At 37.9% G+C, this 24,701-nt stretch overlaps 1 protein-coding gene across 3 annotated transcripts in view; it reads left to right on the plus strand.

Annotated features, from left to right (window-relative positions):
• kcnab1a (potassium voltage-gated channel subfamily A regulatory beta subunit 1a) overlaps positions 1-24,701 on the plus strand; it is a 98,831-nt gene that overhangs the window by 21,021 nt on the left and 53,109 nt on the right. Inside the window, exon 1 of one of the 3 annotated variants that reach the window (XM_027998953.1) lies at positions 9,842-10,631. The exons of the other annotated variants lie outside the window; for them this stretch is intronic. Within the exon in view, the coding sequence (XP_027854754.1) occupies positions 10,423-10,631 (209 nt within the window). The 5' untranslated portion in view covers positions 9,842-10,422. Of the gene's footprint in view, positions 1-9,841; positions 10,632-24,701 lie in introns of those variants that run through there. 3 annotated transcript variants of the gene reach the window in all.

Consider the following 24,701-nt stretch of genomic DNA (forward strand, 5'->3'; position numbering starts at 1 on the left):
GAGACCCATTTGTCAGGATGAAAGTAGCTTTGAAAATAACCTTTTAATAAAGTATTAAATATACTTTTCATTATGCACACATTTCTGTATTAAATGTTCCTTTATGGTCTGATGTATTATTTTATTTTTAAATATCATGTTTTCATGGCTTGTCAGTGAGAAAATCACAATTAAAGGAAATGAAGGCTTTCACACATCCATAGAGCACATCTATATAATGTGCTTCACATAGTGATAAAGATTTTTTTCAGTAATATTTTAATTCATTGAATGGGTCTGTAGTCTGAAGTTGACATGTTGCTGATCTCAAGGCAAAGACATATCACTAGAAAATGCTTACAGCTGTGGTATCATAGGCCTGTGGTTTGCCCCAGTGCAGTGAAACACATGCTTTAATGTCACAAAGGATCATGTTGTAAATACCCCGGAGTAATGAGTGACATTCAGCTGGTTTCTTGGACATATTTCCCTAATCTTATACGATAGTATGAAAGATAAAACCCACATGCCTGGTGACAAATATGCTCCTTCAAAAAAATATTTTTGTGTCCCAGAGCTGGTTACTTTCTTTCTTTTTTTAAAATTTTAGCAATAATGTAAATAAGGTTATATAATAATTAAAAAAATAAAATAACTCATGTATAATAACATGACCTACAGTATTCTCACACAGATGTTGGCTTATCTATCCTACAACTTCTAGGACAAAATGTTAACTTGCAGCCTCATCTCTCTCTCCCACTTCACCTGACAGTTGTCATAATGTTAAGCTTGATCGGTACATGTTGCCACAGTTTGGAGCTACAGTGTATGTAGCTCATTTTGACTCCAGCTGTTCCAGGAGAAGCTGCTTCCTGAGCATCACCTTCACACATTCTGGTTCCTCTCTGTAGGATTAGGCCCAGCTTTGTATCTGAAATGCATTACCCCAGGCCCTGAATTACATGTTTTAGTGGATACTAAATACTACATACAGGAAACACCCTGCAAGACCTGCTGTTTTTAAAGATATGTGTCATTTTTTCCTGCTTGCAGCAACTCAGCCTTAGGAGTAGGTATTTTATTGCTGCAGGACAATGGGTGAAATACCCATTACCTGTCCATGGTTTTATTGTGGAGCCTCCAATTCTGTAATTTTTAAAATATACAGAGTATGTGATATTTGTTTGTCAAAACAAACAAATTCAGTTTGTTTTGACAGTACCAAAAAAAAAAAAAATCTAGTATTTTATTTGTCATCGTGTTTTCTTGGCAGCAGCGTTTACAGAGGTGATGCTGCCTCATGCCGTGTTCTGCACTGAGAACAAGGTCTGTCACAGGGTGCAAAATGACATGCTGTTTTTATGACTTTCTGGTCGGATTTTGCTTCCCATTCTTGTATATTTTTTTCACTTTAATCTTTGGCTTGTTTCATGTCTCGAGAAGCTCCAGAACATTTAATGGCAACAGGACTTTGTACAATAAATGTGTGTTTGTGTGTGCATGGCCTTGTATTTGATAGATTTTTTCAACAAATACTATGATGTAAGTTCCGGCTGCTACTTATGGGGCCCAAAGTTCAGGCCCTATAAGAAGAGGTGCTGTTTTTAGGTTATTGGTTAAGTTTAGGACTAAGGTGTGAATTGATTTTAGGCCAGAATTAGGAATGTACTGGCAATGGTTAGAATGAAATCAAAGATATAGTATGTGTGTGTATGTGTGTCAATGTTTATATCACTGTAATTTCTCAGATTTCAGTTTGAATTTAAGCCTTCTTTGCTGTTTTTCTTTGCTAAATTTTAATTTGATGTTTTTCGGTCAACTCTGAAATTTTTATAGTTGTAGCAAGTGGAGTAAAAAGTCAGGATATTTTTTTAATTTATCCTGATATATTAATGTTCTCTATGTGGACAATTTATTTTTAAATTGCATCCACATACAGTATATGTATACCAATGCACCTGATCATTGGTCCATTGGTATACATACCATGGATGTATATCAGTGGACCAATGATCAACTGGGATCTTTTGTTAACTGGCCTGGCACATGAGTAAGTGTGACTTAGAACTCAAATATGAGACCTAACTATGTGTTAGGTCTCATATTTGTGGTAGCAATCCTGTAAAGAACAAACTTTAAGAATACATTTGTAAAAATCCTCAAATAAAAGCCATTTCTGTCCAGTTATGACTATTTTTCCACATGGCTTTATATTGCAGATCAGATGGATTCTGCTCATTGTTAGTCTCTTGTTTTCATTCTATGTCTTCTCTTTGTTGATGCTTCCAAGTTTGTTTCTAGAGTTCTCAGGTTTTCCTTCAAAATGCTTTTGCTGTGAATTTAAGTCTGTGCTGTTTTGAAGTTTCACCTACAGATCAGGAAACACCCCCAGGCAGAAATTCTGAATGGCAAACAGAAGCTAATTTGTTTCTGATTAATACATATGGATCTTCTTTTCACCTCGGGTATAAACATTTTAATGTTGCAAACCATTATTTCCAGTTCAGTATAGTTTATTTATTCTCCCCCATCGTTTTTCTATTGCTTGTTTTGTGTCCCTCTTCTTCTGATGCAGCAATAGTCTGAATATTGTTCCAAAGAAGAGTCAGCCTCTGCATTATCTTATTTTAAACTATGGCAAAGCGTTTCACTGTTGGGCTTTACAGTATATATAGTACATAGAGAAAAGAATGCTGTTACCTTGTATTTAAGGGGGTACTTTAGGACTTTCTTTCTTTGGTGAAAAAAGGTTTTGGTGTTTCTGAGACACTTGGAGAACCTTATGTTTTTAATAAAATCCTAAAAGTACTTCATTTAAAAAAATACTTTATTTGCATGCTGTTTAAGAACAACCTTTAGGAAGCAAACTAGTTTGATCCAATGTTAGCTGTGCCCAGCAGAAGCTCAGTGCTCCAGCTCATAATTTTGGGGACAACTCAAAATTGTGCGAGGAAAGACAACTCTGATGCTGTCCTTTTAACTTGCATCATTACACTCAGAGCACAACTGTAAACAAAGGCCAAATAAATACTTTGTGGTACATACTAGACAGCTCATGATGCCTCACATCCAGCTTTTCCCTCAGCAGCAACAACAGAAAGCTTAAAATCCTACTGTGAAGAAAAAGAATCACAAACAGGAATAAGAACTAACACCATAACACCGTAACAACCTTTGGAAAAAGGGCTTTTTTTTTTCTTTTTGTAAACAAAAATGCTCCAGTTCACATATGAGCCATTGCTGATTCATGATTTGTTGAGGCTTTGTTAATGTACACAGTGCTGTGTCACATGAAAATGTTTCAGGCCATCAAATAAATACTAATACCACAGAAAGATAAACAGAGTAAATACAAAGTGCTGTTTTCAAATGATCATTTATTTAACTGATTGAAAAAGCTTTCAAACCAACATGGTTGTTAAACTAATCCAACCACTAACCTTTTTTTTTCTTTTACCCATTCAGTGAGGTATTTTCTGCAAAGTGCGCTTGAGCTCAAATCAGAAAGTCACGGCCAGATATTCTCCTGGCGCTCCTGTAATTCCATTTTTTTATGTATGGCAAGGTGTCATGGTCTGCTGTATGATGCTCCATTTCTGAAATGCTGCTAGTTTTACACCAGATGATCCTTTTCAAAAACTTTCACTTTTGCTTCTTCAGTCCACAAATTATTTTTAAAGTCTTGGGGAGCATTAAGATGCAAATGTAAAGGAGGTGTACAGCCTCTGAACATGGAGCATGTGCACCACGTTCAGAGGTTGTAACCCTTGATGCAGTTGTCGATTCCCGTTTCTCTTCACCCTCCTTCCTATCAGGCTACTGTTCATTAAAGGTCAGTAATGCCAAAAACCATTCCATTTTGAATTGTGTCGTTTCAATCAACCTTTTATAATGCAATACATAAAAATATGTGTAAAAAATGGCTAGGAACAAAGTTATTGATGAACTCTGGGAGTAATTACCACTCCTAGGAAAGTTCTGCACTGTTCCATGGTCTTTCCATTCGTTGGTAATGGCTGTGTTTCTTTGAAATAGAACAATTGTAATTTTGTGTTTTTTCAGTTATGTTTATAAGATGGACATTTTAACATCTAGATATCATATTTGTTTGATGGTCGGAGATATTTTGATGTGACAAAAAATCCAAAACAGAGGAAATTTAGCAGACGTTCTTGTGCCTCTCTGTAAATGAGACGACTTTTCAGGCCTTGCACATCCTTGTAGATTTGTGACTGTTGTTTAAATCTGTTCTTTAGGCTGTAATTGATGATGTTCAAAGCTAGAACATATGAGAATGTTCTTTCTAGTTTCCCTCAGCGTCTCGACAAGCCATTAAAATAGCTAAATTGTGCCACCAAGATTCAGCTCTAGCAAAAGGCAACTCAATGGGAATTCACTGAGTTGTAAGTAGACTTTTGCTGACCAAGCGCAGCATGAACTCAACGTACACACGCAGCTGCTAAAGTAGGACACAGGCGGAGCTTGGCACTCAGAGTTATGAAAGTTATCACTTGCTGGATACAGGTCAGGTGCAGCTGCACAAAAACAAAACAGAGATGGAAATCAGGAGGAGGGGGATGAAGACCTGAGAACCAATCAAAGACAAAAAGATTAATTTTACCCTCAAATGAGATGCTTTTCTGTTAGCAAACATGGTAAGCAAACTGGCTGTCTAAAAATATTTCGATACAAACCTACTGCATAAAAACTGAGATAGGACGCAGCTGCACAACTCTCCCAAGCTGACTGATGAATCAGGTTGAGTTTAGCTCAACTGGAAGAGCAGAGGCAATGAGTCAGTTTACTGCAGCACAGACATAGAGGATCCCACTGCGTTTTGTTATCATTACATCTGAAACACATTCATACAAACATACAAAGAGAGCAAAGGTAGAATAAGTTGGCATGTTAAGACAGTGTTACTAAAGCTTTCTGGGAGACATTTTCTAAATTGATTATTTTATGAGGTGAGAGCCACAGTGATGTGGAAAAACTCTCAAAATGTATCTAATACATGATGACTCATTTCCCCAAATTTTATATTTTCATGTTTCTCATTGTAAATGTTAACTCAACAAGTCTACGTTAATACTGCAAAAAGTGGATACTGGTCATATTAGACATATATGTGCATTGCAGTCAGAATAATACCCCTGATACCAGAAACCCCATTTCTAATATATATTTTTTAATAGCTCTAAGCCATTATCACCAAAGTCAGCTGAAATATATGCATAAAGCTAGTCAATTAGTGGGTGTAACATTTCCAGAACAAAAGTTTTACTTCCTCAGTTAAATTACTGAAATAAATTTACTTTTGAAAAAGAGGCACATGTTTTACTATTTGTTTAAAAATCAATCCAGCTCATGAGATGATATGTGATATTTGCCAAAGTTTTATCAACATTTTTGGAGAAAACTACAAGTCTTTCATATTTGCTTTACTAACTAGAGTAAACGTTTCACAAATCATAATCTGTAGCCAGTATAGAATGTGTTGAGGCAGGTTGTCATCATACTGGTTTTATATTTGTCTAATTCCAAAGTTTTCATACCTGAAATTTGTGTACATTTTATAAGGCTATTTTAATACCACACTATGAATTTCATCTGCAATTTAGGTTTGTTGTTTCAAACCTCTGCAGGCTACTCAAACTGCTAGAAGTCACTAAAACTGATTAAATGAAAATCTTACCATATTCACAAATAACCAACACCCAAGCCAATTCTGAAGATCTTACAGTCATCTGACCTCCGTGACTCCCTGGCTCAACATGATGTGATGGACATACGTATGTTTATAAAAGGAAGACAGTAAATTTCTTAACTTTAAGACTTAACACAGAGCATGTTTGGGTTTGGTACACAGATTGAGGCAGTGTGAGTTAACTTTAGCTGAACTACGTCCCTCAAACATAAGGGCTCTCAATGTAAGTCATTAAACACTGCAATAAATCAGTGTTCTGTTGATGTGATGGAGTTCACTTAAAGTAGTTTGGTGACTATTTTATAACAGGATGCATGTTTCACTTGGAAATGCATAGAAAACGATTTATCGGTCCTTTAATCCTTTAGTCCTTTATTTACAGTCCGTTAATCCCTCTGCACATTTCACTCTTCATTAGAGAAAGAAGTTCACTTTGCTTTCTTGTCTGGATCTGTTTGGAAATCTGTGGATCCATCCTCCTCGGAGAGAACGGATATTGATTTTGAATGAGCCGCTTTTCCATTTAGTCTAAGACCGGTCTCGAGCTGTAAGTAAGGTTCAGTGAGGTGAAGGATGCTGCAGATGCACAGACGGTATGAAATGTGCAGAATGTGAGAGTGTCTCTTCTTTGCGTTTCTCAGAGTCAAACTGCTTCTTCAATGCAGAAGCAATTTCATGAGAAATACCTCAGCAAAACGAATGTCCATGGAGTCTTAAAGGTGTTAAGCCAATGCACATTATCAGCTGCTCTGCCCCCAACAAAAACCTACCATGCTGAAACAATTACACAGATACTGACTTTGAGTGTGAGTGTTTAATCATACCACATAGTACATCAGAATTGGTGAACAGTAATGTCAAGAGGTGAAACTGATAGCAGGGGAAGCTTGTAGACTACAGTTGAGAAAAAGTTTAAACGCTTGACAGCAATAATCAAAGGACACACAGAAGCAAAATGCTCCAGTTATCTCAGTTTGGCATCCTTGTAGAATCAAAGGAAAGTGTGATTCACACCAAAGCATTTGTAAAATGCATAGCCATATGGACAAATGCACACTCTTCAGAGTGTAATCAGACAATACGTTCTCACTCCCAACTCGTCATATATTGACGACTTAGGACAATTTCTGACCATGCGTCTGTCCCTTGACGCGAAGGGTACCCCCGTCGCGTCAAAAGTTGACGACTTGGGCAGGGTCCTTCAGCGTCACATGTTGACGATTTGGGCAGGTCACATGTGTTACGTGGATTATTCACGCGAAGGGTTCTCGTAACCGCTGCCGAACCTTAAAAACCCAACGATTTGGTTAGGTTTAGGGCAAAACGTACGGTAAGGCATAGTGTAAAACACCTCGCGTCACATATTGACGCGAAAGGGTACCCTGCGCGTCAACATGTGACGATGACGGACCGCCCATGCGTCAATATATGACGAGTTGGGAGTGAGAATGGGTTGAATCAGACACAGAGATGCAGAAACTTCTTTTCCTTTCAGCTCTGGATTGCCTCAGTCCAAATCTTTTAGTCTCTCTAGATTTACATCTTAGCACCTCCCTCGATCTCAACTATCGTTTTTTCCTTCCATCTTTGATGCAATGCTGCCTTTAGGGGTTGTATGTGCAGCCTGTTGTGTGATTTTGGGAGAATAATTACTTTGTGTCAGCAAATATTTCCCTGACTAGTATATTATGAAACTTCTTAAGCATTTGCATGCATGTGAATGTGCAGGGAACATATTGGTTGTGGGGAAAGACACGTTCTAGTGTTGCAAAACTATGGGTGCACTGTTTAGAATTTTGCAGCCAATTTGTATTCCATGGATTTCGCCAAGATTAACCTGCTGCTGAAATAACATGCATGTGTCTATCGTGTGTTGAAATCAAATATTTACATATAAAATAACACAAAGGACACATAACCGTGCAGTTTTAGGTGGAACCCAGAACAACCAGAGGAAGTGGAGTGCTGATACTTTAATGATAAATCCATGTTGTGCCTGGTTGTAATGCTAAAGCAAGGCACAAATGGAGAACTCTCTCAAAACTGACATGACACAGAAAGGAATAGAGGAAGAATAAATGGAAATATCACAGATAATCACAGAGTGCAATAGAAGGAACCATTGGAGAACAGGGAGTTATTTATGCTGAGGATATAGTGGATAATGGCATGAGAACTCACAGGTGAGTAGAGACAGCTGGGGAAGAGAGCTGGCAGAGGAAATTAGGAGATGTGCAACAGCTGCGCTGCGAGACAGGCAGAGGGTAGGAGAAAAATAGCCAGAGCAGGATGAAAACCAGCATCTCCAAATCTGAGAGCATGGTCTTGAGCCAGAAAAGGCTAGAGTGTTTTCTCTGGGTTAGGGACGAGGCCCTGCCTTAAAAGGGGACGGGGTTATTATGTGAAATCAACTTTTTCAAGCTACATATCATGTAATAATATTTCTTCATGAGAGACTGTACATGAAGTGTTGCTTTGATTCTTTTATGCATGTTTGAGAAAGTTTTGAATTTCCCAAGGCAGCCATTCGGATGTGCCTAAGCACTTGCTCAGACTATTCAGATGCCTCTTTGGAGCTTCCCCCTCACAGAACATCCCTCCCCACTCCTCTTCCACTCAGCTCCTCCAGACTAGCAGTAACAGCAATCATCAAACACTGCACATCTACTGAGCTTATCACACAAACTACTTCTCAGCCCAACACTCCTAAACATGATTGTAAACAGCTTAAGCGGAGTGTCAGAAAGAGTAAGAGCTTCTTACAGAGACAAAGGCAAATTTTGTGGCATGAAATTTCAAAGTCAGTTTGTCTTTAAGTTATGAAACATAGTTACTTAATTGTGCTGTAAAATGGCACTATGTGCCTCAGTAATACATAACATTGGAGACAGGTAGCTAGATTAGTTTTGCATCTGTGGTGATGCGTGCACTGTATGGATCCGTTATGGTAAAGAGAAAGCTGAGCCAAAAGACAAAACTCTCGGTTTACCTGTTGATCTACGTTCCTACCCTCATCGGTCACGAGTTTAGGGTAGAAAAGAACAAGACTGTGTTTACAAGAGACTGAAAAGAATTTTCTGTGCAGGTTACCTGGGTTCTCCCTTAGATATAGAGTGAGAAACTCTGTAATCTAAGAGGGACTCAGAGTAGAGCCACTTCTTCTTCACATCAAGAGGAGCCACTCAATGGATGCACCCTAACCTTTTGGGACCCAGTGGGACTGTTTCTCACCTGGCCTGGGAACATTTTGAGATTTCTCTGGAGGAGCTGGCCCAAGTGGTTGAGTCTTTGTCTCTCTGCTCAGGCTGCTCCCCCCACCATCCGACTCCAAGCTAAGTAGAAGATGATGGATGGGTGGATGGATGGACATGTCACCAAAAATAACAATCGTTATAATGATATTCTGGAACCAGCTGTAGTCAGTGACTTCCCAAAGCCTTTTGCTTTTGTTATGGGATTGATTCACACAACTTTTTGTCTCTGGGAAACATAATCTCCTTCCTGAACCAAATGATGGCAGGACATCTCCATACAACCTGTGCATAATTGTTTGAACAAAAAGAGCATGGCCTAGATAAAAGAACAAGTAAAACATTCTGTGCAGTGTTCAAACCGAATAAATGGTTTGATGTGTGGGGAAAAAAGGAGAAAATAGGAGGGAGGCCGTCAAACACTGTAACAATGAGAGGAGGAAGAAGACAGGTGGAGTGGCAGCTAAACACACAGGGGGAACAAGTAGGAGGGAGTAATGGAGAGAAACCATGTGAAGCACTACATTGCTCTCTCCTCGCTGCCTGTGATGGAGGAGCTGCCCTGCTCACAGAATTGACAACAGAAAGGAGATGTCAAAAAGGGCTGAGCACCCAAACAATGAGTGCAGATCAAACAGAGTCTGAGGAGAGAAACGTGGGGAAACTGGGGCACACGCACATTAGTGAAACTCAGTGAAATTTAGGAAGCATGTGAGAGCTAAGACGGAAAAAGTGCTGATGGCAGAAGTGTGTACCCTCCCAGGTCCTGAGCGTGACCCCCCACCCATCCCTCCACCTCGTTCATGCTTCATCTGTACCCTGCCTCCTTCTCCATGCTCTGACCCTGTCCCCTCCTCCTTCACCCTCCTCTCCTTTTTCTCTCACATGCCATCCCTCGCGCACTGTTTCCCACAGTCAGACCAGGGAGAGCGCAGCGCCTGGATCGCGTCTCTGCTTCTCTCTGCTTCCCTTTTCCTTCCTCTGCCAACCCTCTGCAAGCGCGCTCTCTCTCTCTGGTTTCCTCTCTGCAGCTAAAATCCCTCAGCTCGACATCAGAGGCAAGCCGCAAGAGAAGAGAGAACCAATGAGGGACTAAATTGAGGATCCAAAGAAGAACTGAGGAATCCTTCCTCTTGTCAGGGTTTTGGCTGCTCTGCAGTCAGTCTTCTGAGAGGAAAGACTGAAGATGGGAAGCTCAATCTGAACACAGAAAGAAGGAGAAAAGGACTGTTTTGCCTTAAAGAACAAAGTGATGAAGACAGAGCTTCTGCAAGTGAACAAATAAGGACTTAATCCATACACAGGAAAACTGCAAAGAACTCCAAAAGTAACAGGACTAGAAGAAAAGGGGGGGAAAAGAGGAAAGCGACTCCAACAAATCAACATATTTTAGAAGATCTGACTGAGAGAATTAAGGTTCTCCTATCAGTTTTCCTTTTTTCTCCTCACCTGTTTTTGTACGAGTTTGCCTGAAGCTCAGCCATGCAGGTGTCCATCGCCTGTACAGACCACAACCTGAAGAGGGGCAATGGGGACCACAGCAAGCAGAGCGCCACCAGCCCCAACGTGGTGAACCAGGCCAGGGCCAAGTTCCGCACTGTGGCCATCATCGCCCGCAGCTTCGGCTCCTTCACTCCCCGACACATCTCCCTGAAGGAGTCGACCGGCAAACACACGGGCATGAAGTACAGGTGTGTGTGTGTGTGTGTGAGTCAGAGATGTGTGTGTGCTGGATTCAGTGGCTTGGAAAACATTTTCACCAGTCCACATTTTTTTGTTTTCATCTTTATACTCAAGGCTTTTAAATCATAACTGTCGGTCTTTGTCTCAAAAATGATTTTTGATCTTACTCCTTGTATGTACTTTAATACTCGACACGAAAGCTTTAAGAAAGCTTTAATGAGCTAAAAAGAACATCTAGCAAAGTATTTTTTATTTTATTTCATAAATAAGCTCTCAGATGAATTCTAAAAGAAGGCAACATAACAAATAGAGATCCATTTTTGGTTGACATGTGCCATGCGTAAAGCCAGTTAATGAAGATTATGAACATTATGTTTCTGGGGATTAAGCACTCACGCGTAAATATCAATAACTAAATGATAACTTTGTCAAGATCCCATATAATTTAGCCTTCCTTAATAATCAGTTTCCAAAATGTTTGATTGCTCTATCTTAAAACAAAAATGTATTCTTCTTGGATGAAATCACCTTGTGCCGTTTTTTAAAACTTCTTCCAGCACTTTCTTCTGAGTGCTACACATTTTAAACTTCATCCTTAGTATTTATGCTCACATTTGCAATGAATCGGGAGGTTTCAGATGTTTCCTACAAACCTCGTTTTTGTTCCTTACTTTGGCTCATATACTCTTCTCCTTTGCTTGTTGTCCCGTACAAACTTTCCCTTCCTGCCCTTAGATGCACTAAGATGCACTATATTTTCAGAATGGAAGAGCGCTCTTTCTCCTCTGCCTCTCTCCCACACACCTAAACACTTCTCCACCTGTATGGCATGGAGAGACAGCTCTGCAGTGTGGGCAGAGCGTCTGAGTTGGATTTGACCTCCATGGTGCTGCGGCTCAACTGAGTTCTGCTTTCCTATCTCTTGGGCCTCAAGACTTAAAATCATGTTGTGTTATAAACTTTTTTTACAAGCTCCAAACAGAGCTATCAAATCCGACTTGGGAGTGAAAGGAGTTGGTGTGCTTTGATGTTAATCAGAAATATAGAAATGATCAAATGTGGGCATTATAAATTAGTGGGTCAATTTATTTTCCTCATAATTCAACATCAAATGAATATATCTTAATACCCATCATGTTCATTACTATTATTGTCTAGCAGGCACCTGCTATTTAAGACTTCTTAGAATGAGTTATTCTAAACATCAAATCACTATACTGTTCATTTTCACTTCCCCTTGGCAACAGGACAAAATAAAGACAAATGTGTATAATTTTATAGCCTTTTTCTAAGAATGCTATGATGAACTGTATCTTGGCTGGACCTGGTTATGAACTGGACTTGTATTACACATTGTCTGGACTCTGAGGCAGTCCAGACAGTGTGTAATGCGAGTGAGCTGTGATACTGCCTGAGGTGTAATGAGAGCAGGCAGGTGACTGAGCATCGACCCGGCTGTAGCTCGGTGCTTGTCACTTTATATTGGTAATAATATATCAATATCCTAAGAACAGCGTAAAGGCATGATGGGTCCAGCTTCACCTTTTTTTTTTTTTTTTTTGTTACCCCTCCAGGGGTCTTTTGTGGGCTCTAGTGTCCCTTATATGACAGTAGACTGACAGGAAACGGGGAAGGAGAGGGGGGAAGACATGCGGCAAATGTCGTCGGGTCCGGGATTCGAACCCGCGACGGCCGCGTCGAGGACTCAAGGCCTCCAAATACGGGTCGCGCTAACCGCTATGCCACCACGGCACGCCCCAGCTTCACCTTTTTATTATAAGCAAACAAGCAGTAACAAATGTATCAAAATGTGTTACTGCACCAAATGTGGGGTGCAACATGCCCTTGATTCAATTGACAATATATTTACTGTGCAAATTTATTTGAAATAAAACAATTTTTTCATCCGTTTTATCTGATCTAATCTCATACCGGTAATTTGTTTTAACATTTTAATAACCAATCAGTTATAATCTATTAAAATTTGAAAGAATTAGATGCATTTCTATTACTCTTTAAATCAGGAGATCTTTGTTTATTTCTCAGCTTTTGAATTTAATTTGAAACTAAAGATTGAAGGATTAAATCAAGAATATCTCTTACATGATGATTAACCAACCAAAGTCAGAAACTGTCAAACATAAGGACAAAGGTGAAAAATGCTAACTAATATTTAAACTGCAAACAGCTTCAGAACCAGAAACAAAAGTTTTGAAATACTAACAACTACACTGATAAACATAGAATATTCATCAAGATTTCATCAGCTTCCCCCAAAGCTCGCTGGAAAGGTTTTATGGCTTTGCTCATAATAGGCACTGTAAATTAATTTCAGGATTGATCTTTGTGTAAAAACCTGTTAAAACATTTCTACTGAAAAATGCAACACTTGGACAAAGTTCCTTTGCAAAACTTTTAGAGAACAGGGAGCTTTAAATTGGAGTCAGACATTTTTATTGCGCAATAAAATGTAAAGGTAAAAAGCACAATAAAAGCTTTGTGTCAGCGGTTTAATGAGTAAAAGTATAGCAAATCTACTCTATACTGACTTAACGGTAATAAGAGAGTTATAAGTAACTGCAGTTACACACATAAGAGGAGTACTAATACTTCAGAGTTGTTTTGTTTTCTGACAGTAAAACTCTAGAAATATGTAAATAAGAGTGGCTGTTTTGAAAAGTCAGCAATTATAAATTACAGTTAGTGAGCAAACACAATAGAGAAAAACAGATGCCACAAAGCAAGATTACCCGATGGCAAATAGACATTTAAAGTTTATCTCAGATAAATATGAATAATAATGTGAACAACTTAATGTTGGAGCTGGGAACTTTGTTCTGATTGCTTAGGGATTGATCTGTGAGCATGAATTAATTAATTTCAACCTGGCTGAACTGACTTTAGAACCAGTACTTGTTAAGGATGAACTGGAACTCCACTGTCAGATTCTGTAGCCAGCTTAATATGCAAGCTCAGTTGTCCTCTCAAACTCTCATTAAAAGTTTAGTAGGCAGATGATGCTGAAAACTGCTGGTGATGATGGATGATGATAGGCCAGAGGCTCTGCTCTGTGTTGTGTGTGTAACTAAACATGAGAAAAAACAGACAGAAAAGAGAGAGAGAGGCGATACCACAGAGTGCCCTAATCTTTGTCTGCTGCGTTCTTCTCTGCTGACAGTAATGCTCTGAGAAAATCTCTTTGCGACGAGTCTCTGCTTTCCTGTCCTCTACCACTCTCTTTTCTCTTTTCACTTGTCAGTTTTTCTTTTGGTTTCTTGAAGTTAACAGGTTTACATTGCATCTGCCTGCCATGAAAACAGAGGTATTGTACAGTGGAGAGGTCAGCAGAGGTTAAACACTAGAGGATCTGAAATATGTCGGGATGGCAGAAAGCACCTGCACTCTGTTTATCACTTTAAACAGCTGCTAACCTCTGGCCAGTGAATGCTGCCAGACATCTGTGATGATAACGTGCTGACATGGTAGAATCTGTAGTCCTGTATGAAAACAGGACTTCAAAATATTTTCATTTTCCATAACTTCCTATCTTCATCTGTTGACTAATGTGATATTTACTATTAGAATCAGCTAGATTTTCATATTAGTAGATTCAGTTTGTTTCTGTGTGATTGTTCTGAGTGATTTACTGTGTATTCTATATATTTTTTTAATTTTCTTTAAGTTATTATTACCATTTATTTTTATTTTGAAAATGTCAATTTAATATGTTATGGTGTTAATCATTTCTTCATTTCACTATTATTTGTGACTCAACAATTTTTGGTGTTTTATGTTTTGAATTGGCAATGCTTCACAGATTCCTTTTCTACAAAAAGTTGAAATTAAAATCTTGCAAGTTCCCTTTTCGTTTACTTATTTTGTGTATTTTTTAACTAGACAATTTTGGCAATCCGCAAAACGTTTAGACATCACTGTTACAAACTATTACACATGGATGTCACAAAAACACTGCAGCGCCCACTCTGCAACATTGCATGTTTCTGAAATTCAGTCCAAAATTCAATGTTTGAAAAAAATGTGTGTGTATGTTCTAAGGGAGCCTTGCAAAAGCATGAACACCTTTTGAAGTTGTCTACCTAGTTCTTACATTTCAACCTCAGGCTTGTATACTTTTTTCAGACATGAAAGTGAATAATTCTAATTTCCAGTTTAATATGTTATATCTAAACTGGAAACCTATTAAATCACGACAGTTCACTTAATATGTGTCAGGGCTGGCATGAAGAGCAATAATTAGAGAACACCAAAATGTTTTCCATAGGGACATGGCAAACAAGAAAAGAAAAAGCTTCTGATTTTCAAAATCAGCCTCTGATCTAAAACTGTAAATTAAATAGTTTTAAGCAAACCAGGTTCATTAGTTAGTTGAATGAACCTCTGGAAAGCCTAGACCTAAACTAAACTTAGAATCTATGTTGATGTTGAGTTGTTTTGCAAATAAAAATGGGTGAAATTTCAAGCTTTTTGATTTTTAAAGCTGGTAAACACTCTATAGACCTGCAGGTTTAATTCCAGAGAATGGTTTTATTCCAAACCTAAAATATTGACTCAGTGGGGCTGGACATAAATGTATGACAAAATGTTCTGTTTTTTATTTGTAGAAGATTTGAAAATCCTGGATGTTTTCTTTTATGCATCCATGATTTCCTAATTATGTATATTTTATATTGGTTTGTTGGATAATATTCTAAATACATTAGTATTCTAGTCTCTAAATATATTATTAATGTAACTAAGTTTGCAATATAGTTGCTTAAAAGTTGTAGAAATCCCTCCAGAAATCCATTTGTCCTCATTTTCAACCTTAGTTCTGCAGTTTGCTGACTAACACCTTTGCTCAGCTTGTTACAGTCTGACAGAATCTACTTATAGCAGCGACTCACTGTTGTGTTAAATTGAATTTGAATGTGGAACAGATTTTAAATTTGTTGTATAGAAGGCATATTATGCTGTGGGAATAGAAAAGCATTGGCTTTTGTTTAATGACAACTCTCAATCGAATGTGAAAGTCAACATTTTTAACTTTTACTCAGAATCTCTAAAGGCTTTTGACCTAACTTTGTTCTTTAGAAACTTGTAGTTTTTTAGATCCTAATGTTCAAACTCATAAGCAGATGCTGTGTTTTTTTTTTTTTTTTTTGCAGTAGCAAGCTTTTTAATGCAGTTCACCGTGTGCAGACACTCGAGGTGCATGTGGCCCATTCACAGCAGCTGTCAGTGTTTTCTAAGGTCATTGCACACACTGGGAACACAATAACTCTCTATGTAAAAAGGTAGATTGCTACCTACCTGAATGGTAAATGCACTATAGTGTAGTATGCTTATAGATGCAAAATATATAAAGCACACAAGCATAAATTAATTAAAGTGTTTCTCACTTTAGCCTTTTCACACTCTGAACTTTTTTAGATATCATGGACAGTTGCCGAGGGCGGAGTTGGGGCACACAAGCACCAGATTGTTAGTGGTGCCTTAAAGCTTTCTATTATATTTTTGCATGTGCAGTTAGTGAAAAGTTGGCACCCCCTACGTTGAGAATGTATTTCTGTTAATACTTTTTAATTGGTTGGTGGTGGAAGAAGGAGGGCTTGCCCAGGGCACCATTCATGGAAGAACTGCCACTGTTTTCAGATTCGGAAGAGAGGAAAGGCCATGCCGTACTGCTTTAATTTTCTGTGTAAGGTGTGCAAAGCTTTGTATACTGTTTCATTATTTATTGTTTACATTTATTATGTATTATATTATTATTATCTGCTATTGTTTTATAGCCTTACTTGGCTTTAAACTTCTCCACAACTGTATCTCTGACAAGAGTGTTTTCGACTCAAATTGGGTGATTTCTACAGAATTTTATTCATGTGTATTGGAGAAACAAGGGTTAAATGCAAAGCCTAAACTTCAGAGATTTCTCTTTGGGTTTGCTGGCATTAGGGCATTTTGGTGCTGCTGGTGCTGCTGGTTGGGGGCATATGAGGTCGCTGACATTTTGGTTGGTTGGTGACGATGGATCTGGACTTGATGGTGGTTCTCCCTGTGTTGACATTGCAGTGGCAGTGATGTGTGTTTGTTCCTACGGTCCAGGCCACTTGCTGTCTTGGTGTTGGGTCAGGAGTTATCACAAGGAACTGGTCAACTAATCAAAAGCTGTCTTGCTAATACATGAGCTTATCTGCGAACACCCTCTTTAGGTGTCTGAGAGACTCCTCTGTGATTCAAAAATGTCAGCAATCTATTTCTTGACGAAGCAGTTGCACACGTTAGTGATCAGTATATACATTTTGCTCAAGGTCAGTATTTGTTTGTTCAGAACAAAAAAGCAAACAAAGAATAAGGGAGGGAATAAAAGTTTGTTTGGACAGAATCTAAAACCTAGCAAAGTCATTTAAGGTGAAGAAGATATCTCTTTTCAAACCTCCTTCTTATAGCCAAAGTTGAAAGGTCACATGCTCTGCAGTTGTGATTAAATAAGAAAAAAGGTCAAGGGCTCTCATTACTTTTGCAAGGCACTGTACTTCAGTTGAAAAGTGAAACACAGGAGAGGCAAGAAAAAAAAACAACTCTATAGACGGACTGATGTAAAAACAGCCAAACGTTTCTCTGCTGGAGCCACAGCATGTGCTGTGATCTAAGACCCTGATTGCTCTGTGAAAACTGGGCAAGCTTTTGGATGAACCAATTCACACGTAGCTCTTTTGGCAGATGATGGTGTCCTCTCCGTACGTTGCCTGGCGAGAGCTTTCGCAGCACAGTGGTGTGAAATGGCCAGATTAGCAACTGTTGCCACTGTTTCTATAAAATGTGCCACACAGTGGAGGAGCTGTGAAATGAGAGGGATGATAATGAATAAAAGAGGAAATCTTTGCTGTTGGTTGGGCTCCAAACCACTAAACAACAAACGCACCATAATGGCCCAAACTGACACATTAAAATATGCTTGTTGCCATGGTAATCATGCGCTTGGCTTTGGAACCTTTTTTACAGCGGCCTACGCAGAGACTTGTTTCACTATCTTTATGGGGACTTTTGAGAGAGTCCCTTATTCTAAACTAAAGCAAACGATTTAAAAGCCTCACGCAAAACATTCCCATTCCTTGAGTCCTAATTTTAAAAACACCTTTTATCTTAATAGAATCTTTTGCCAGCACACACATATTAAGAAACTGGAAGATTAGACAAATTGAGTGTGCGCTTTCTTGATGTGATGAAAGCAGGATGAAAAGTGAGATGTTCAAGAGAGGCTTTCAAACAGATTCATTGTAAATTAACTTGTCAGCACTCTTAATTTAATCTGTTAATGGGTCGGGGTGGGTGGGTGAGGGTTATACCTAAATTTATTTAAGAAGTGAAGAAAACTAGTAAACGGTCAGCTTTTCAGATAAGTGATTAAACAACACAGAATTTTGAGATTAAAATAATGCAGAATAACTATTTGCCATTAAATTAGAGGTACAGAAATAGCTGTGTTGCACTAGAGAAGCTCACTGAGACCCAAAGAGGCACAATAATCAATCCTATCAGCTGACTGTAGTTAGACTTGACAGATGTCCACCAGGATTTTAAGGAACTTTAATTACATTCTGCTGCAAGAGGTTTAACCATTTCTGTTTGAGGCAACGTTTGACTTTGATAACTCCTCCGTAAAGATGGATACTGCTGTGGATGATGAACCTGGAGCAAATGGTGGTGATAGCAATGATCATCCTCTGAACTGGTATGCACGAGTTTCCATTACAGATAGAATTTGTAAGACCTAATTCATTCCTCCATGTTTGTTGTCTTCACCAGCAAAGCCTGCAAATTTCCACATTTGTTCTAGGATCCACAAGGACTCTGCAGTGTGCAGTCCAGGCTTTTGTGATCATGCTGGCTGTGCATGTCGACAGAGTCCATAACAGTCCCTTTTAAAGGGTGTTGCCAAAAACACAGTTAATAAATAAAACAGCAACCACAAGCAGAAGAGGAAAAGAACAATGTTTTTTTTTAAGAAACACAGTGAGGAGAGATTCGTCGTTTTTTTTTCCTCGTTTGGACAATTCATGTCTTAGGAACATGCACAAATGTTCATTGCTTTTCTGTTGACAATGAACAAAAAATCCTTCATTTTAGTTGAAGTCCTCTTTACCTCTTAGTAGCAAGAGCTTAAACTGCTGCATTATTGCCCCCCTATAGTGCCATAGTTTAGCGCTGTGTATCTCTGAGAAAACCAACTAAGATAAAAACTATATGAGGTCATAATGCCGTGGATTAAACAGCACAGAGACAGGAGGAGCTATGCTCACTTCTTTATTATTAAATTCTATATTACACATCTTTAAAAGCAAACTGATTTTCTAGAACAGTGGCACTGCATGCAGCACCACACTAATGCTCTAACGTACTCGCAGAAATCTTTCTGACATCAAGCATTGATGGTTTTTCTCACTTCTTTCCTCTGTTGTGAACAACGATAATTGCAGTGGTATAGGATCTACTGCATGTGCATTCACAGAAGGGCTCACTATGGGAGTAGTTCTTGGCAGAAGTAGTGTGTGACGCAGTGGTTTTTGAATGAAACATTGTTGGACTGTTTGGATTTTATACCACCTCAGCTCAAAATGATAACTTAAGATCTTTGATTGTAATATCTGGCCCTTCTGGTCTGCCTTACTCTTCCTCTCACATCGCTCACATGAGCTTTAAAGTTGTCAAAATTTCCTGAAATAAAATGTGCTCTCACATACAGCTGAGACAATTTGATACATGGAAACATCTTTGAAAGAGAAATTTAATTAAAGACTTTAACTTCCTTTATGCGTTATGTAATGTCATCAAAGGCATGTGTGTGTGAAACTTATTTTTTGGAGAGTAGAATTTATCTTGATTTAATAATTAACAGTGAAACAGCAGGACAAATTGAAAAATTTACTATAATTCATATACAAACTGTATCTCAAAGAACTGATATTTTTCTGAATTTTACAGTTAGAATCTTTAAAATTGATTTATTAAAGGGATGCGGGGACCTCTAATTGCCGCCAATGATTGCTTTTGTTATTACAGTAGTTGGCTAGCAGCTAAAACTTGAACAAAGATAAAACATTTTGTCTTATGAAACGTCTCTTCACTTCATGAGAACAAAGAGAAGACATCTGACTCAGCTGGAGTTGACTTTCCTTTTGATTCTTGTTCTAATTTTTTTTTTTTTTGTAACAGCGCACTAGACACCTCTAATTTTAGTAATCCCATTCACTGAACTCACTTTTGCTCTCAAGCTCAAGGAAGTGCCAGAATGGTTTGTCAGACTGTTTTTAGGTGTAGAAGAGCAATGAGAGTGAAGACTGATATTACTGATGAAGATGTTAATGAGGAGCAAAGAGAATGAGTGTGAAGGGAGATGTAGTGATGTGAAAGAAAGGTCATTGTAACCATGTTATTACTAAGGCTGAACCTTTTAAACAGTAGTCCTTTGATTCAAAGACAAAAATCCTGTCCTCCCAGGAAACATTAGAAACTCCCCAAAGCTTTCTACAGTCAGTAATTAGTCCTTCATTACTGGGTTCTCAGTTATTAGCACAAACAAGTGCATCTCTAATGAGTCTTTAGAAGAATCTGTTTTTGATTTGCAACTTTAAGCTCACTGGTTTGATTGATTCTAGCCAAATAAGATGAACTAACCAGAAAAAATACTGTTTCTTACAAGAAAATTAAGATTCACTTGGAGTCAGATGCAGAATCTGCAGTTTGATTTCAGCTAAATATTACAAGAGTAAAGTGATGTAAGCGTTCCAATTTATGTAGTATTCTTACAAGAATGTCAGTTTAGAAAAACTGAACCATCTGAAGTCTGTTTCTGCATGATCACATCTCTGAAGACTTTCCCTGGACTAACCAAAATTAGCTGTTGCTTATCCCCATTGTTCGAGAAGCTGCAGGTTTTATATTAGAACCAGATACTTTGAAATCTTAGCCGCCTATTTGTGTTAAATCTCTGCTTTGTGCAGCAATAAATCAAACAGTGAAAACTTGCCTCCCGTATTAATCAAACTCAATGCACAAAAACGACTGCTGACATTTCAGCAAGCACTTTAAAATTTACAAAGGCCCCACTGAAAATAGGTGCATTATGAGTCACTTGGAGCCACCCAGCAGTACTCCTTGTCCTCAAAGACATTTATTTAGGTTACTTTCACATCATGAAAATGTGAATTTTAATGCACCTAATGTTCTTTTTTAATTAAAATAAAGGTCCCAGGGTTCCTTTTAGACCCACACAGAGAAATGCATGTTTTTAAAACATGTCTCCGCACTTCAATTTCTCACAATTATTATAGCAGCAAACTTTACTCATTGCAGAAAAAAATATTACTACCTAAAAGAGTGGCATCCTTTTGGCATCACTTGTTTGCAGCAATTTGTTTCTCCTTGAAACTTTTAAACTTTGCATACTTAGTACATTAAAGAGATGGCATAGAGTTTGTTCAAGTGGGGTCTTATAAAGTAGTTTTTAGTATTTTGTAAAAGAAAAAGAAGCACTAAAAAATCTGCTAATGTACAAATCCATATGCTCTGATTGGTGACTGCTTGGACATTTTAAAATGTTATCTATCTTTGTTATATAACAATCCTTAGTGTGTATTTTGTTATTGACGGAAGTAGACAGAAGTCAGAAGTAGTACAGAGATGGAAGATGAAACTGTATTTTCTGCAACATGTTTATTTGGGCCTCAAGATTGAAGCACAACTTCAGCAAAGTTGTTCTGTTTGATCCTTCTTAGCTATAAACCTCGGTCTGTCATGAAATTATGCTGGATTGGAAAATGTCAAAAGCTCATGGAAATCTCAGAGTTCAGATTGAAATGTACATTCTTTAAGAAACACTCATTGAGTGGCGATTTAGTAATGTTAACCATAATAAGTGTTCACATGGTGGTTTTAAAAATGAGCTCCATATTTATTTGAGTGAGTCGTCATCTTTGCTCAGAAAATGTAAAGAGCATACAAGGAGGGGAGAACAAATATTTTAGTGCAGTCAAGAGACGAGAACCAGCTCAAGATCTAAAACTCAAAATAATAAGTTGGTCACATTTGAACTTTATTCAAGTCACATAAACTTATTTAAATCCACACATTTTGCACCAGTCCAGTCAAATACATTATTAATTGATTTCAGAAGACTACACCAGGTCAAACCTGGTATGCAAACTTATGTGTGCTGAGGTTGCTGGTTATATTCGCCTCTTTGATCAGCTTAGACTCTAACCCTTTGGTATAATTTTAAGTCAACAATAAAACAAACAAAAAATGAACGGATTGGCTTTTTCTGGGGAGATAACACGAGAACCATTCAGACAGAGTAAAATCTGGGACAATTTTCACATGGAAACTGTAGAGAGTACATAATGTATCTGCTGCTGCTGAGGCAATAATTGTGTGCCTCTTCAGTTCCTCTCAGGTTAATCTTGAAAGAACACTACCTCACAGTATATTCAGTGGAGAGGTCAGCAATTTGATGTCAGACATGCGACATCCAGAGTTCTCAGCATTTCTAACTTCTGGAGTTTAAAGCCGCAGTATGAAACTTTTATTTTAAAAAAAGTTATTTTTGTATATTTGTTGAAGCTGTTTGATTATCTTTGATAAATGCTTCAAGTATTAAATTTTAACTTTAAAAATAAATTTGCAAGAGGTATGAATAATATTGGACTTGGTCGTATTTCTTTTATTACTTGGGCAAAGTCAAGGAAGCTTCTACCCGTCTTTCATTCAAACTTAAGAAGCTGACATGGCATAAATTTCCTACTGCTGTTTGAACAGTTGTCTTCTCTCAGGTGCATTACAGTCTATGAAATGTGCATTTATGAAAGTACTTAAAACACGTTTTGAAGGACAAGGTTATGAGTATGTCTTTATGATTTCACACAGGTTTCTTTCTGCAGTGTTGTGGAAAAGTTAATAATGGGAAGCATAATGTTAATGTTCAAAGATCTTTACTATGGAATTTAAATCAGTGCGAGTTGCTTCACTCTCTGAAACAATTAAACGTTTGTTGATTAAAGTAAGCTGTAGCTGCTGATGTCTTCTCTCTAACCTTGTTTCCTAACATTATTTAGCAGATCATATGTGCTTCTTATGTGCTGACAGTGGTCGGTTTTCATTTAGGATTGGAAGCTAGATAATATATCTACTTCTAAAGGTTAGACTGCTGAAAATCTAACTAATGTGAATGTAGATGTTTCTTTTCAATCTGACTTTGCCTTCCTTTTGCCTGTAGACACTCTTTCCCTCTCCTTCCCTGTTTTCCATTCCTCTGTCAGCCTGCTCTTTCCTTTACAGTTCCTTTTTTTCTTTGCCTGAAGCATTGACGTACTATGTGCGCTATATAGATGTCGCAGTGCAACGCCAGTTTAGCTCAGTGCCGTTCATTCTTCACTGAGAATGAATTGTGAAGAACTTTATACGGAAAAGCACCTTATGCTTTTCCGTATAAAGTGCTGAAACCCAAACTTTGTGTCAGTGAAGTGTACTCAAATATAAAAAGCAGCTATGTTGGTATGAATACATTTCACCATGTTGAGTGTCTGTTTTTTAATATATTTACCACCAATGAAAATAAAAAACATTTTCACTTTTCTGCAAAATTCGCGTTTTCTGATAACGAAGTGCTGTCTAGCAAAAGTCTAACCTGCAATGCTTTTTTAATGAGGTACATTAAATATACATTGTACGCATTACATACCAGAAAAACTCAATGGCAATAAACAATGAACATTTCCATCATTTTATTAATGAACAATAATTATTTGACTGCTTGAGCAATAGTCCTGGAGAAAATTGGCTGAGTTTGTGTTTGTATCTATATGAAGGAGGTGTGCTGTAATTGACTTCTGCGTCCTTGGAGATACAAATGACTGCTGAAGCTGCAGGAGCATCATCTGCTGCGTCTGTTTTAGTTGGTGGAAGCATTTTATGACAGCAGACTTTGCAGAGTGGGAGCTTTGTTCAATGTTTTAGCCGTTCACCCTTAGCACGAAATAGTTCGAACCTACAGTTTGTTTCGCATTGGTTAAAACTAAATTGACTCATCTTCATCATCACCTAAATAACTAAATTCACAGACCTCACATGGAAAAGGTGATTTATTACATTTAATAAACAACAGTCTCTGAGGATACGGATGCTTTTGCAATCTTCCATTCATGCTTAAATCTTCTGGCACACAGGTATACATCAGTCACTAAGTTGTCATCTTTGTAGGAGGAATGTTGCAACTCTTTTTAATAAGAAATCACAGTTTACATCTTTCCTGCAACAAACCTAAGACTGATCATCCAAAGCCAACCAGCTAGTACTTTCTCCTTTGAATGTTTAATTTATATATATATATATATATATATATATATACAGTATATACCGTATATATATATATATCAGCATCATTGTATGTGTTATGATTTGGTCTTTTCAAGAGTCCAGAGATGAAATAAGTGCCCCAGTTAGAATGTTTTTTTTTTTCTTTGCTTTTGTTTACAGATCTAATGAACTCACACAGTCACATAAGTTCATAAACACAACAACGGGTGAGACCATGAGAGTATTCCCATTGAAAGAGCAGCGATGAATTAAAAGTGGATAATGATGTAAAGATCATGAGCGGGTTGAGAGCAGTTAAAGTTAGGTGAGTCAATTTTACAGGGAGTGATGAGTGAAACAGGATGAAATGAGCTGCTCATGGATGGGAAGTAGATCTGCACACAGGTATTCAATCACACAGTGAATATAAAACTCTCAACTCATTCTTTAATTTGACTAAGATGGATATGTTCTCCCTCTGTTTCTCTTTTTCTCACATTATGCAATCCAAGTGGCGGCAGAAAATTGGGCAGATTTATTATCTACCAATCTCTTTTCTCTACTGTCCTAATCTTTGTATTTGGAGGTAGATCTCAAGGTGTCACACCGCTAAGGGCAGCTAAATGCTAGTTTTAGATGTGACTTCAGCTTTAAAAATGAAATGTAGAACAGTGAACCGGCTGAAGTCCACTGTAAAAAAGTCAACCAAACCAGCCATCTCATTTGGA

The sequence above is a fragment of the Xiphophorus couchianus genome, chromosome 18, assembly GCF_001444195.1.
Source record: "Xiphophorus couchianus chromosome 18, X_couchianus-1.0, whole genome shotgun sequence".
In the NCBI taxonomy this organism is placed as follows: domain Eukaryota; kingdom Metazoa; phylum Chordata; class Actinopteri; order Cyprinodontiformes; family Poeciliidae; genus Xiphophorus; species Xiphophorus couchianus.